This window comes from Ochotona curzoniae, unplaced genomic scaffold (assembly GCF_017591425.1).
Source record: "Ochotona curzoniae isolate NIBS_2020 unplaced genomic scaffold, NIBS_Ocur_1.0 contig_3520, whole genome shotgun sequence".
NCBI lineage: Eukaryota > Metazoa > Chordata > Mammalia > Lagomorpha > Ochotonidae > Ochotona > Ochotona curzoniae.
This window is the reverse complement of record NW_024465894.1, coordinates 15,560,291-15,575,026: the sequence shown is the minus strand read 5'-3', so window position 1 is coordinate 15,575,026 and position 14,736 is coordinate 15,560,291. Positions and strand designations below refer to the sequence as shown.

General features: G+C 49.4%; 1 protein-coding gene across 1 annotated transcript in view; it reads left to right on the top strand.

Moving 5' to 3' along the window:
* The window catches only part of KIF3B (kinesin family member 3B), a 37,645-nt gene extending 33,821 nt beyond the window's left edge, over positions 1-3,824 (top strand). The window contains exon 9 of the mRNA XM_040981654.1: positions 570-3,824. Coding sequence (XP_040837588.1) covers positions 570-669 — 100 coding nt within the window. The 3' untranslated portion in view covers positions 670-3,824. The remainder of the gene's footprint in view (positions 1-569) is intronic.
* The last annotated feature ends 10,912 nt before the right edge of the window (positions 3,825-14,736 follow it).

The window sequence follows — 14,736 nt, the reverse complement described above, 5'->3', positions numbered from 1 at the left end:
CGATTCTCTTAATGAATTGCTGCAAAAATGTGTAAGATGGTTATTAGCATCCATCCATTTTACAAATAAGAAAACAAACTGAAGAGAATTGAGAAAGCAGCTAGGTGTAACAAAATGCCAAAAAGTAGGTGGCAGAGGTAGAATTCAAAGCTGGGTCTTTCTCAATGACGCAGTCCAGGCTCTGAGTCTCAATACTAAATTCAACTTGCCATTTGTGCAAAAATAAGGAATTCTGTGCTACTAAATTCTGGAGCAGACATCTAAGAAAGTCAACTGAGTAGAAAGTCAGAGATGGAAGAAGTTCTGCCTGCAAACCTAATATTTATATTTATATGGATATGGATAGATTGGCACACTGTGATTATAATGGAAGAGCAACTGTGGAACCCTCTGTTGGCAGGCCAAGGAGGCCAGGCCAAAGGGTCAGGCCAGGCCAGCCTTGTGGTGTCAGCAGTTGAAAGTGTCCTAGCCATCTGACCATTAAGGGAAAAGCGCAGTGGAACACTCTGGGCCTTGATGTGTCAGGGCCCAAGGGACATGCCTTGTCAACGTGTGCTTGCCTTTTGCAGGCCTAAGAGCGGAAGGAAGTCGGGATCCTCCTCCTCCTCTTCCTCAGGAACCCCTGCATCCCAGCTTTACCCACAGTCTCGGGGGCTGGTCCCAAAGTAGAGGCTGGCACTGCCTCTCCCAGGGTGCAAAAGGCTTTGCCTTCCGCGAGCAGAGACCAGCGTGAAGCGGCAAGGAGGACTGGAGCCCTGGCTCCACACCGTTTCCCTGAGGAGACGCCATGGCCTTGGAGTCACCAGCCTGATCTGGTAGAACATGCTGCTCTTGACATGGTGGCAGCGCCTCTGGGCAGCAACTTTAATTAGCATCTCAGAAATGCATGGGTAAGGTCTAGCGCGATCATCCAAGCGGAGAGCAAGAGAATGACCAGTGACCTTGCTTCTCCTCTCCCTTCTCCCCGCCCCCACCCCATCACTATCCTCTCTCCTTTTTCAGCCTGTTCTTTTTACTGGGCTCCCTTCTTGTTGAACAATAGGGCAGTCACCCCAGCAGGACCCTTTGGAGCCTCAGGATAGAATTGACAGTGAGGTTGCAAAATGAAAGCTTGGAGAACTTGAACAGGGCCCATGCTTTAGAAAAACCAAGAAAAATCACATTTGCACCCATGCCCTGTGTGTGTGTGTGGTGGGGGGGGGGTCCTGAGCCATCTAGTTCTTCCCTGCACCCCAGTTAGAAGTGGCTTTGCCTTTGGGATGTCCTGCGTGAGGCGCTCTCTTCTACTTCCCGCTTCTGACAGATTCCATGTCAGTAGCAATCGAAGCACCATTCCCTTTGTCTCTGCCAAGAGCGTAGGGAAACAGCTTCTTTAAAACCTCAAGTCTGGGACCATCCCATCTGAGACTGAAGTCTGTAGCTGGTACCATGTCCATACACCGCGTCACTCTATAGTCTTGTTTTGTCACCTCTGTTGCCCAGACACGCATGCTCTCTGCGTCTGTGCAGGGGTCCTCCACTTCCAAGGCATGCTCTGCATTGGGAGTGCTTTGTGGGAGAAGGGAGGCTGGTTCTGCCTTCTCTGATGGACTAGAGGTGGGGACTGAAACATGGGGTGCACTTTGGCATTCCCCACTTTGTTGCCTGTTGGCAGGGAGCAGAAGTAACTAGGTAGTCACAGAAAAGCCAGGGGAGTCAGTACAGTGGAAAGGGCAGGTCCAGCCAACGGATGGCAAGGAATCCTGCCAACCTTGTGCAGAATGCTGCGAGTCCTGAGCTGGGGCTGTCTGCAGGGGGAGCCCCAAATGCTGGCCAGGAGCAGCTGTGGACTCAAACAGGCTCAAAGAAGAGAGTTCCGAATTCCCATCTACATAGACTAGTTTGGTTTGAAAGTTTGCGTTTTTGTATTACTGAGATTCAAAGCTTCATGTTATGTTGGTCATTAGGTGAATGTTCCTTATTTTTCCCCCAGGAGAAGCTCATCAATGTGTGTGGGCGTGCAAAGCACTAGTGCCTGTGTCCTGTGAGTGTGGCTGCGCGTGTGTCTGTAAGAGAGCAAGGAAGGTGGAGAACTTGCCCCATTTCAGAAATCCCCTGATGTGTAGTTGTTGCCTTTGTCTTTGCTAAAGGGCCATTGAATGACTAAGCTGGCTGGGAGCGCTCCCACCAGGGTGTCTGAGTCTGGGAGCCACACCTGAGGGGACAGTAATAGTCCCTAGGTCGGCCACACTGGTGCACCTTGCTGGCACGGTGCCTCAGGGAGGTGGTGACTCAGGTGGGCCGGAGTTAGAGTTTAACTGAGCTGCTCGGTTCCCAGGGCACATTTCTGGATCAGAATCCATGAGAAAAAGAGGAGGTACCAAGTGCAGTGTCAGCATTCTGTCAAACATCTGTCACCCAGTAGCCCATCTTGTTTGCAGTCACCATTTTTCTGAACCAGGGTCCTTGGCAACAGTCCCCATAGCTTCCAGAATCTTCCCTCCCTTTTCTTGGGCTCTAACCCAGTCTCTGTTATTCACTGAACACATGTCTGACTCGGTGGCAGATGAAGGGGTGTGCAACCCCAGCTGGCCAGTTGCTGATGACGTGTGTGTGACGTCACCTTTCCCCAAAGCTAATCTGAACTCTGTAAGCTGGAACATGCCCATGTCACAGAGCTCAGCACGGAAGACTGCGGATTACACTCACCCTTCATACTGATGCTCTTCTGACCAAGGCTGGTTAAGTGACACAGGGAACTTTTCTGAGAAAGCCAAGAAGAAAACCAGATTACTAATGCGGTTGACTGAAACAAGCTTGCCTTGTACAAGCTGGAGTTCACGGGCTAGTCTGTAAAACCCTTCCTTGGAAATGAAGCTACCTGCCCCTTGCTGGGAAGCTTTTGGTGCTTTTCTGCTCTCAGAATGGAGCCCCTAGAAATTTGAATAGAGCAGATGGTGGAGTGTCTTACTGCCATCACAGGCTGCTGCTTTGGGCTCTAGACGGAGCCAAGTGGTTATAGGACCTACCAAGCCCACCAGAGGACTAGGTCTTTAGATCTCTAGTCCTGCTAGGATGGTCCAGGCCATCTGAGGGCTCTTTTGTCAGTAGCATCAGCAGCCAGTGAGGTGTGGAAACAGGTCTTTACCCGGATCTGGGGTGACCTCTGAGAGGCAGAGGTGGTGACCACACGCGGCCCCCATCAGATCCCTCCTTCCCTGATTTGTTGAATGTGTCCAGCTTCCTGTTTTTAAAGTCCTCCTAGGCCCCTGGATTCAGAACCCAAGGCCTCAACTCACAGGCATGAAGCACTTTCTAAAGACTGTGACTCAACGCTGGACTGTCCCACCTTTGGCCTGCATGCTACCTGAGTGTCCCACCCACCCCACCAGGACCAAGGGCATTGGAGGGTGCTGCAGCCCAGGCATGGGTGGCTCTCTGCTTTTCCTGTCTTGTAAAGTCCTCTCTCGCCGAATGTAGAATTGTTGCCAAGTTCCTGAGAAGTGTCGAGTCGCGGTTAACATGGGGGATCAGTTCTGCCTCGTGTCTGCCCCCTGAACTCAGTGTGCTGTGCACCACCACACCTTGGGCTGTCTTAACATCATCCGTGGACAAAGGTGGGGCTAGTAATAGACTCTAAAAGCCATACGAAAATACTGTGGGGGCACGAGCTAAGAATAAGGGGCCAGGCTATTATCTGTCCTGCAGGGCTTCCTCCCCGCCCTTGTTTCTTGAAGAAAATGCTGTAGCAGTTATTTCTGAAAGGAGTGATCTCGGGCAAGCAAGGAGGCGTGTGGGCAGCACGGCTCCTTGGAGTTCATGTGGATCTTAACCTTCTCTTTGGCTACCTTTAGGCGAAGAATATGCCAATACTTGGGGTTCTGAGTTTTACAGTTGATATTTATTTGTATCATCTCTTTGTCTAGGAATGTAAAAGTGATTCTAAGCTAAGATGTGTAATAAAAATCAATCAGATTTATTGCACCTACAAAAACTTGTTCTGAGTTGCTTTAGAAAATAACATGCTTGTCCCTGGCACGCTGATGTTTTCTTGAAATATTTGAATTTTCCTAGTGAAAGGTGGGTGGGAGTGGGAAGTGAAGATGGAGTTGGAACGCTGGTTTTTGAGGGATATAGCAGAAAGGAAAAGGGGCATGAGATGGAGGAAGACAGGCTAACCAATAGGTGGCTAGCCGGGTGTTTCCCTGCGTCAGGCCTGGGCAGCAGGCGTGAAAGTCCTTTTGACTTCTGTGCTTTGTTTTTTATAATTCCTTTGCATTTATTATACTTCAAAGCATATCTGTGGTTTTTTTTTTTAATACAAAAATACTTGATGTTGTTTAGTATTAGGGAAAAAAATACTAAAATAGGACCACACTTTGTCCTGTGGTTTCTCCAAGGCCTGCAGGAATGTGCCAGGGGAATTTGTCCACTCTGTGGAGGCTGTGCCTCTGCTCCTTGGGGGAGGCGTGTGCACACCGGTCAGGGCTGTGTATGCTGCTGGGGAATGTGTAGCCTGTGAGAGAGAGACACGGGTTATCGTGCCTGAGCTGGGTTTTAATTGTGGTACCAGTTATCTGACTGTGAGGAGCCTCTCTGGAACTTGGGGTTCTTTGTCTATGAAATAGATGGAATGGGGCTGGCATTCTTGGGCCTGATGGATTAAGCTGCTGTCTGCAAGGCCAGCACCTCATGGGTGCCAGTTCAAGTCCCAGCTGCTCCACTTCTGAACCAGCTTCTTATAAATGCACCTGGGAAAGCATTGGAATGTGGTCCAATGGCTTGGGCCCTTGCACCCGTGGGGGAGACCCAGATGAAGCTCCTGGCTCCTATGGCCTTCTTGGTGGCCCAGTCCCAGGCACTGCAGCCATTTGGGGAGTGAACCAGTGGATGGAAGATGTATTTCTCTATCTGTTCTCTCTCCCTGTAACTCTGCTCTTCAAATAAATAAAAATAAATCATTTTTTAAAAGAAGAAGCGAAACCTCACCTGTCAGGGACATTTTGAAGATCAGTAGAATGGATAAAACAACAGTCTGAGTAGGTGGGCTGGAGCAGACAAGAAGAAACGTGGTAATGACTGGAATTTCTTTGTCTTTTTCTTTGGGAGTCTGTCTCCCAAAAACTAGCAGTCATAGCCTCGTTAGAAAAATCCTCAAGACAAGCTATGATTTGACACATACATGCTAAGCTTCTGCCACATGCTGGGCTGTTCTAGGCTCTGGATACAGGGCTGTCACACTGACCTAGTTCCTGGTGGCAGGAAGCCTTTTCCAGGTGTGCTTTTGGAGGCAGGGGAGTAAGAGAGGTTTAAATGTTAACCAAACACACACAAATATATACTTAAGGATCATAACAGATACCATAAAATCCTAGTGTAGGATTTTAAAACATGTTTCTTTCTGTCTGTCTATTTGAAAAGTATAACTACAGAGAGAGAGGTTTTACATCCATTGGTTTACTCCCCAAATGGCTTGCAACAGCCAGAGCTAGGCTAGGTTGCAGCCACAGCTTCATCCGAGTCAGTCTCTCACATGCTTGCAGAGACCCAAGAGTGTGAACCATCTTCTGCATTCCTAGGCGCATGAGTGGGGAGCTGGATCAGAAGCAGAGCATTGTGGACTTGAACTGGTGCCCATGTGGGATGGTGGCACTGCAGACAATAGCTTTAACTGCTATGCCTCAGCTTTGGTCCCAGTATTGTAGAGTCTTATAAAAACAGCAAAGTGTAATTTGGAGGAAGTGGGTAAATAATGGAAAGGAGGAATGGGGGTTTGCCAAGACCATGTGGAACAAAGTAGAATTTCAGAAGGTGTCTGAACTCCTTGTTTCCTCTCACTAGAGGGAAGTGAGAGTTCCTGTAGGAAAGGTTACAGTGCAGGACTTAGACATTTTCCAAGAAGAAATTTAAAGAATACGAAGAAGACATTAGCCTGTGTAACTTAGGCAATTAGAAAAGATTCAGGCTTGGCGTGGTAGCCAAGTGGCTAAAATCCTTGTCTTGCATCCCCAGGATCCCATATGGGTGCTGGTTCGTATCCCGGCAGCCCCCACTTCCCATCCAGCTCCCTGTTTGTGGCCTGGGAAAGCAGTTGAGGACGGCCCTAAGCCTTGGAACCCAGGAACCACGCAGGAGACCCAGAAGAAGCTCTAGGCTCCTGGCTTCGGATCGTCTCAGCTCCAGCTGTTATGGCTACTTGGGGAGTGAACCAGTGGATGGAAGATCTTTCTGTCTCTCTTTCTCTCTATAAATCTGACTTTCCAATAAAACTAAATAAAAACTTAAAAAGATTTATTTATTGTAAGGCAGCTTGATGAGGGGAGAGAAAGACCTTTTATCCACTGAGTCACCTGTCAAATAACCATAGCTGCAAGGGCTGGGCTGAGCTGAAGCCAGGAGCCAGGAACTCCATCTGGGTCTTCCATGTGAGTGGCAGGGCCCCAAGTACTTGTGCCATCTTCTGCTGCTTTCCAAGCTGCTTTAGGAGGGAGCTGGGTTGGAAACAGAGCGTCCAGAAACTGAAACAGCACCCTAATAGGCAGAATAAATACCTGTGTTGTAACTGGCACATCAATGTGCTGTGCCACAATAGTGGCCCCAAATGTTTCTTAAGTGTTTTTTTGTTAAATTTTCCTTAGATGTCTTCAAACAATGTGTAATATATCTTTGGTCCCCTTGTCTGACCCTTCCTTCCGAGAGGAGTTAAAACCTAGCTTGCCTTAGCTAAAATGATTATTGGTTTAATTAGATTGGTTCAGAATCCGTTAGCCAGGAAGCAGGAGTTCTGAGTATGATGTGAAACATTGTGTGTTTCTGCAGATTGCCAAGGTCTGGGCTGGGGCAAGGGCTAATTTATCAGCAGAGTTGCAACACAGGGCACCTTGGCAACTTGGCAATTCCTGCTGACTCAGTTGCCGTTCTTGATTTTTTTTTTTTTTAAATCAAGAACCTGTTAAGTTTTGCACAATGTGTTTTGAGTTTCAAACCAATCATTCAGGTCTTGGGGCTTGTGACTTTGGCAGGCCTTTACACTATAGAGTTACTATCTGATTGAAATTTACCCTGGGAGTCTGGTCTCCAGGGACCTTGTGGTCACAGCTGCCAGCTGGGTGCTCGGTGGCCTTTGTCAGTGCCGCAACTGGAGCTCTTGCAGCTGCTCCCGTTTCACTCTCTGTGTCTGTTGTTGGGCTGATGGATCACCAGTCTCGAGGGCTTCAGAGAAGGGAGCCAGCTAGGGATTGGCTGTTGGGGCAGGGGGATGGGCAGAGGGAAGAGAGGGCTCCTCGTGTCTCTGGGGACAGTGCAGCCCCCAAGCACATGTTGATGCCTTCTCTGCACTGGAGACCAACAGAGAGGCACTGTGGCACTTCTGAAAAAGGAGGGAGCATAAACCCGAGGGATGGTGGTTCAGAGCGCCTGGTCCCCATCAGGCTACCTGTTCCCTCACCTCCCACTTTTCTCCAGCCCTCAGAGATGAGGGGGGGGTCCCCAGATCTGCATCTGGCCTCTGGAGTATGTTAAATGCCTTCCTGCCTGACTCCTTCATACCTTCCCACGTGCTGCACTCTGCCTCAAAAACTTTTTTCTCTGCTCTTTTGGCTCTGCTGATTCCTACCCATCCATCAGGTCCCAGTTACAGTCCCCTGCTTCCTGCCTCTGGCCATGGGGTGTCTGTCTTTGTGCCTTGCTCCTTCTTGGCTCTCTCTCCACTTGCAGTTTTCTGTCTGTCTGGGCTTTGGTCTCTGACTAGCTGTGAAGACACGTTCCTGCTCTCTGCTCTGAACGTCACACAGGGTGGATTGATTTTCTGGATAGATGTTGACACTGCTCATCCAACAGCCCAGAAGAGAGGGGTGTATGTCAGAGGAAGGAGCTATATTCAGGACAGGACTACAGAGCTTGAGGATTTAGGCACTTGGGAAGAAGAGAACAGTGTTGCAAGACAAAGGGAACCACACGAACAAGTTTGTGGAGGGTTCTGGTCAAGATGAATGAACAAGAGAATGAAGTAGAAGGGAGCTGGCCCATGGCTCATACAATACCTAGAGGGAGAGCGTTGAAGGAATGTGTGTGTGTGTGTGTGTGTGTGTGTGTGTGTGTGTGTGTGTGAGGAACACCCTTTTTTTTATATTCCAGCATTGCTTTTCTGAAGCCAGTCTTGTATGCTATTATTTCTCTTTGAAATACCAGAAAGCAATCATAGTAAGTGCCTGTTACATGTCTGAGTGCTGTTCACATAGATTTTCTCAATTGGCAACTTCTGTTCTCCCAGGAGCTTTCTCTGGCACAGTTCACCATCTACGGAATGCCAAGGAGTGCTTAAGCTCAAGTCCAAGGGCTTGGCTTCCTAGGAATGGGACCCTGGCAGTGTTGAGGGCAGTGAGCCGGAATCACCTCCCTACTACTGGGCCGTGTTGCGAAGTGGAGAAATGAAACTGGTGCTGTTGGTTTGGAAATTTCACATCCTGTTCCAGCCAAAGATGTCCATGTGTTGTTAGAAACTGGTGTAGGGGCTGCCCTTCCGAAGCTGCTGCTCTGGTGGGATTAGCAACATTCACAAATAAGCAGATCCGGAGAGAGTTGGCCCCGTAGTGGTGCAGGGGGTGCAGATTTTGGTATGAGCCATGTTAATCATGGTTAGCCTTTAGGCTGTGTTGTCCCATGGCAGGAGGAGCAAGGCTGTGCCTCATTCATTTTTGCAGCATCTACTGCAAGTCGTGGGGATACAGGATGATGCCCCTCTAACGGCTGTCACCTGCTGACACTAAAGTCCTCTGGTTAACAAAGATATGTGAAGTGATGAAAAACAAGACAGGTGCCAGGGGTGAGAGGGGGACAGTCTGGAAGGTCAGAAAGTGCCTTTGGAGCACAGCCTTGAACAGAACTAGGGAGCCAGCCAGGTAAGGATTTGGCGTGTACAAGCAGAGTGTTCCGGGGAAAGGCCAGCATGGTGCAACAGCTTGGAACCCCTGCTCTCCTGGAGCTTGGGTGGAGCTGTTGGAGACAGAAGGTCAACAGAATAATTCTGTTAATGCTTGCAGGTGGAGCTGCCAGTGCCCGGCGTGCTGTGGATTCAGTGTAGGCAGTGAAGCATCTAGGATCATGAGGAAGCTCTTGGCAGAGCTGGGTAGCGCACCACCGGGCAAGTCTCAAAGTGGCTGTGCCACCATGGTTTTTTTTTTTTTAAGATTTTTAAATTTATATTGGAAAGGCAGATTTATAGAAAAAAGAAGGGACAAAGAGAAAGATCTTCTGTCCACTGGTTCACTCCCCAAGTGGTCACAATGTGCAGAGCTGAGCTGATCCAAAGGCAGTAACTTCTTCCTGGTCTCCAGTGTTCCAAGGCCTTGGGCCATCCTCTTTTGCTCTCCCAGGTCACAATCCAGGAGCTGAATGGGAAGTGGAACAGCCTGGACATGAACTGGCACCCGTATGGGATCCTGGGCATGCAAAGTGAGGGTTTAGTTCCTAAGCTGTTGCTCTTGGCCCCAGCCTATTGCTTTTACTTCTGCCCTGCATAGCTCAGCTCTGATCAAATGAGCTTCACCCAAGGCCCTCTTGTGTTTGCTGCTTGACATTGTTGTCTGTCATGGTAGGCTTTCTTCGCTCTTTTCTTGGCTGGCATCTGCTGAACTTGGCCACTTTGGGCCAGGCACTGTGCTGAGTGCCAAGTTTACTGAAATGCAAAACACAGATGGATTGTAGTCAGGGGCATACATGGTGGGAGCCCAGGGCACTCTGGGTGCCACGTGGCCATGCACAGGAGAGCTAGCCAAGGGAGGAGCCTGCCTGCTTACTTTCAGTTTGATTCTGCCAGGAGCTTCTGGGCTGGGTGATGACGTTGGCAGGTGAATTCAGACTTCCAAGCAGTGCTAACTACTACCTGGCAAAAGCAAACATTGGCATTATGGCTAAATGCATCCTCTGTATTGGAGTTCTGCAGTCAAACCAGGGAAGACAGTGTGTTGCCGGGTTAGCGGGGAAGCCGTTCAGGTGGAGAGGGCAGGTTGTTGGACCCTTTCACCTGGGTTAGCGCTTCCCAGATACAAGCTCTTCATCCCCGCCAAGGCCAACACTGACCCTGTATACAGAGTGGCTGAAAGCATTGGAGAAATGTCCATCATGCTAGGGCTTGCTAGCTAGCCATAGAATAGGAGTCTTTATTGTTAAATCTTTTTTTTTTTTTTTAAACATAGGTTTATTTGAAAGTCAGAGCCAGAGAGAGAGAAAGAGAGAGAGAGGTCTTCCATCTGCTGGTTCACTTTCCCAAATGGCTGCAACAACTGGGGTTGGGCCAGGCCAAAGCCAGGAGCCAGGAGCTTCTTCCAGGTCTTCCGTGTAGGTGCAGAGGCTCACGACTTGTGTCATGTTCCATTGCCTTACCAGGCCGTTAGCATGGAGCTGGACTGGAGGTGGAACAATGAGGACTTGAAATGGGACCCATATGGGATCCTGCACTGTGGGTGGAAGATTCACAGTGCTGGCCCCTAGTGATAGTCTTCAGGCATCTCTCGGTATACACTCTTACAGCTGTCTAAAACTGTCCTGTTTCACTTATTTTATATACGTATATATCTTATGCATTTGAATGATTGCTTACTTTTGTATTGTCAGATGCAAGAGTTGGTTAAATGTTCTTGGTGGTCATTGAAGTGATTTCCAGACTTTTTAAAGATTTATTTATCTGTATAGGAAAGGCAGATATACAGAGAGGAGGAGAGATAGAGAGGAAGATCTTCCATCCGATGGTTCACTCCCCAAGTTTCTGCAACTGCTGGAGCTGAGCCAATCCAAAGCCGGGAGCCTAGAGCTCTTTCGGTCTCCCACACGTGGGTGCAGGGTCCCAAGGCTTTGGGCCGTCCTTGACTGCTTTCCCAGGCGACAAGCAGGGAGCTGGATGGGAAGCAGAGCCGCCGCAATTAGAACCAGCACCCGTATGGGATCCTGGCGCGTTCAAGGTGAGGACCTTAACCACTATGCTATCGCACCGGGCCCCCTCCCATTGGCTTTTTTTTTTTTTTTTTAAAGATTTATTTTTATTATTTTTTCATTGGAAAGGCGGATATACAGAGAGGAGAGACAGAGAGGAAGATCTCCCGTCCGATGATTCACTCCCCAAGTGAGCCGCAACGGGCCGATACTATGCCGATCCGAAGCCAGGAGCCTCTTCCGGGTCTCCCACGCGGGTGCAGGGTCCCAAAGCTTTGGGCCGTCCTCGACTGCTTTCCCAGGCCACAAGCAGGGAGCTGGAAGGGAAGCGGGGCTGCCGGGATTAGAACCGGCGCCCATATGGGATCCCGGGGTTGCAAGGCGAGGACTTAACCACTTGCGCCACCGCGCCGGGCCCTCCCATTGGCTTTTAAGAACTCTTTGCTAACAACACTTGTGTTGGGCCACCATCATGGCACAGTGGGTCAAACTCGCTGCCTGTGCTGTTGCCTCCCATTTAGACAGCAGTTTCTGGCTGCTCCACTTTGATCCAGCTGCTTGATAATGTGCTTGTTAAAACAGCAGAGGATTGTCCAAATACTTGGGCCCTGCACCCGTATGGAAGACCCAGAAGGAACTCCTGGCTTCGGTTGAGACTGTTTTTTTTTTTTAAGAGAATACAGTTTTTTGAAGATTTTTTTATTTATTTGAAAGGCAGATTTATAGAGAAAGAGAGGGAGATAAATCTTCCACCCGGTGGTTCACTCTCCGAATGGCTGCATAGCCATGCTGTGCCAGGCCAAAGCCATGCGTTTCGGCTGTATCTCCCACATAGGTGCAGAGGCCCAGCACGTAGGCCAGCCTCTCCTGCTTTCCAAGGCAGATTAGCAGGGAGCTGGATTAGAAGTGGACCCAAATGGGATGCCTGTACCGATACTGCAGTTCCTGGCTTAACCTGCTGTGCCACAGGGCTGGCCCCTACATGTGAATTTTTGACTTGTTGTGTTTAATACCATTGATTTACTTGATAGATATATTTGAACTTTCATTTAGTGGTTTTAAAGACATCTGGTTTCAGGATTATAAAATGATGCAGTTTTTTCTTTTTTTTTTTTTTTACACATGTAAATCTTTAATCTAGATTGGAATTTACTTAATGAGGAAGTAGTTAATTTTTCTCCCAATGGCTGATCCTGTTCTGCTTATTGATGTCTGCCTTTCCTGCAGCCAAGCTGAAATGTCACCTTTATCTTGCACCACAGTTCCTTGTGCACCTGGCTCTGGCTCTGGGCCCTGTTGGATTTCATAGGTTTGTCCATTCCTTCGCTGAAACTGCAACATCTGAGGTGTTGTAGCAGCCTGCCGCCCCGGAGCACCTGGTAGACCAGGTGTCAGCTTGTTCACCGCCCTCGGAGTTTCCCCGGTGGTGGAGCAGGCGGGTTTGGTGGGTTTCCATCGTGGAGTTCGGTGGAGCTCGGGGTCGGCCCCTCGAGGCTGGGGAAGCCCAGGCAGCACTTTCTTCTCAGGGCCTCTGCCTCCTCCCGCGTGAGAGTGAGTGATAACGGCGAGCACAGAGTAGGAGATGCTGCAGAGCGGGTCCTCCAGGTGCGGCTGGCCCGGGCTCCATGGCCAGGAACCATTCGGTGTTTGTCCTGAAAATGATACCTCTGGTTTTTTGTAGTTGAACTTCAGGATGGTTTTGACATGAAATCTCACTGGGATCTTTGCAGTGGTGACATTTACTTGGTGGGGTGATTAATAGCCAGGTTTCGGGCAAGCTCTGATCTCCCCTGGTCCAAACTCAAATGCCTTGGTGGTTTTCATAGTCTTCATTTTATGCTAAGTTTATTTCCAGGTGGGGCACTGTTTTTATTGCTCCTATGAATGGTATCCTTTATCCTCTGTCATTTCCTATTTGCTTCAAAGTTTCTATGTATTTTTCAGCCTTTTTGATAGAGGTTTTCCATCTGCTGATTCACTCTCTCCCAAATGACCACAGCCACTGGGACTGGGCTAGACTGAAGCTCAGAGCCAGGCGTGGTGGGAACTCAAGCGCTTGAGCCTTCGCCTGCTGCCCTCATTTGCAGGGAGCCAGATTAGGAGTGGAGGAGCAGGAACTCCACGCAGGCACTTGCTGTGGGCTGCAGGAGGCCCCCGCGGTGTTCCCACTGCACACTGCACTACACAGCTCCAGCCTCGCTTTCCAATGAGCTTATCATTAGTGCATAATAAGTTTTGAACGTTGATCTTACAACCAAACTAACTGTAACTATTGGATTGGGAACTACTTTCTTCTCACTCCAGGGTCAGTTCAGAGACATCCGTGTCTCTCAGCCCCAATGGCACCCCAGCTTTCTCCCTACCAGGGTGCCTGTGACATTGGTTCCATCACATGTAATCCATGAACTGGTGTAGAACCAGGCGCAGCTCCGGGCCCACATCCCACTGCCAGCAGAAGAAGGTGCACCTGCTGGTACTGCTGTTGTTGGGCCAGAGGACCGCTCACTCCAGGATGCCACGCCAGGAGCACGGCAGGGGAAACCTTGCTGAAGAAGTGGCATTCCAGGAGGCTTCAGGTGTCTCTGCAATCCCCTCTGGTGTCCTCACCACCGCTGCAGACCAGCCTCAGCTCTTAGACCTGCTTGAATGAATCCACTATTTTTATTTTAAGATTTATTTACTTTCATTGGAAAGTCAGATATACAGAGAGGAGAGACAGAGAGGAAGATCATCCGCCTGCTGATTTACTCCACAAGCGGCTGCAATGGCCAGAGCTGAGCCAGCCCAAAGCCAGGAGCCTCTTCTGGGTCTCCCACACGGGTGCAGGGTCCCAAGGCCTTGGGCCGTCCTCGTCTGCTTTCCCAGGCAGCAGGCAGGGAGCTGGATGGGATTCAGAACTGGTGCCCATATGGGATCCTGGTGTGTGCAAGGCAAGGACTTTAGCAGACGGAGAGGAAGAAGCACTTAGAGCAGAGGTTCTGAACTTCGGGCTCCAGGGGACAGAAGGGCAAGGCAGCAGAGTGCGAGTGCTGGGCAGAGCTGGGCCAGCGCGGTTTGAATTCTAGCTGTGGCAGATATGAGCTCCACCAACTGGGACAACTGGTTTAAATCTTTGCTTCAGGGCCCGGCACGATAGCATAATGGTTAAGGTCCTTACCTTGAACGCGCCGGGATCCCATTTGGGCACCGGTTCTAATCCTGGCAGCTCCATTTCTCATCCAGCTCTTTGCTTGTGGCCTGGGAAAGCAGTCGAGGATGGCCCAAAGCCTTGGGTCCCTGCACCCACTTGGAGACCCGGAAAGAAGTTCTTGGCTTCTGGCTTTGGATCGACGCAGCACCGGCCGTTGCGGCCACTTGGGGAGCGAACCATCGGATGGAAGATCTTCCTCTCTGTACATCTGCCTTTCCAATAAAAATAAATAAAATCTTTAAAAAAAAAATCTTTGCTTTAGAGGAAAAGGACATGCTAGTGCAGCTACTACTTTTACTATGAATTGGCTTCTAAGGGGAACATGTCACAACAGTATAAAGGATTGAATATGAGTAGAGTTTTCTGGAAACGGGGGTCCATTGGTACTTAACAGACTTCACACAAGGCAAGAATCACCCGGGAGCTGGGTATTGTATCTTTTATCAGTTGCTGTCTAAGAAATCTCAAAACCCAGTGACATAAAACAGCAAACACTTATTATCTCACGGGTCTCATGGGTCTGGAATCCAGCTTATTTGCTGCTGGCTCTAGGTCTTTCCTAAGGTTGCACTTGAGATACTGGCCAAGGCTGAACATACTGGCAAGCTCGCCTGGGGCTTTGTCGTGTCTGGGGACAT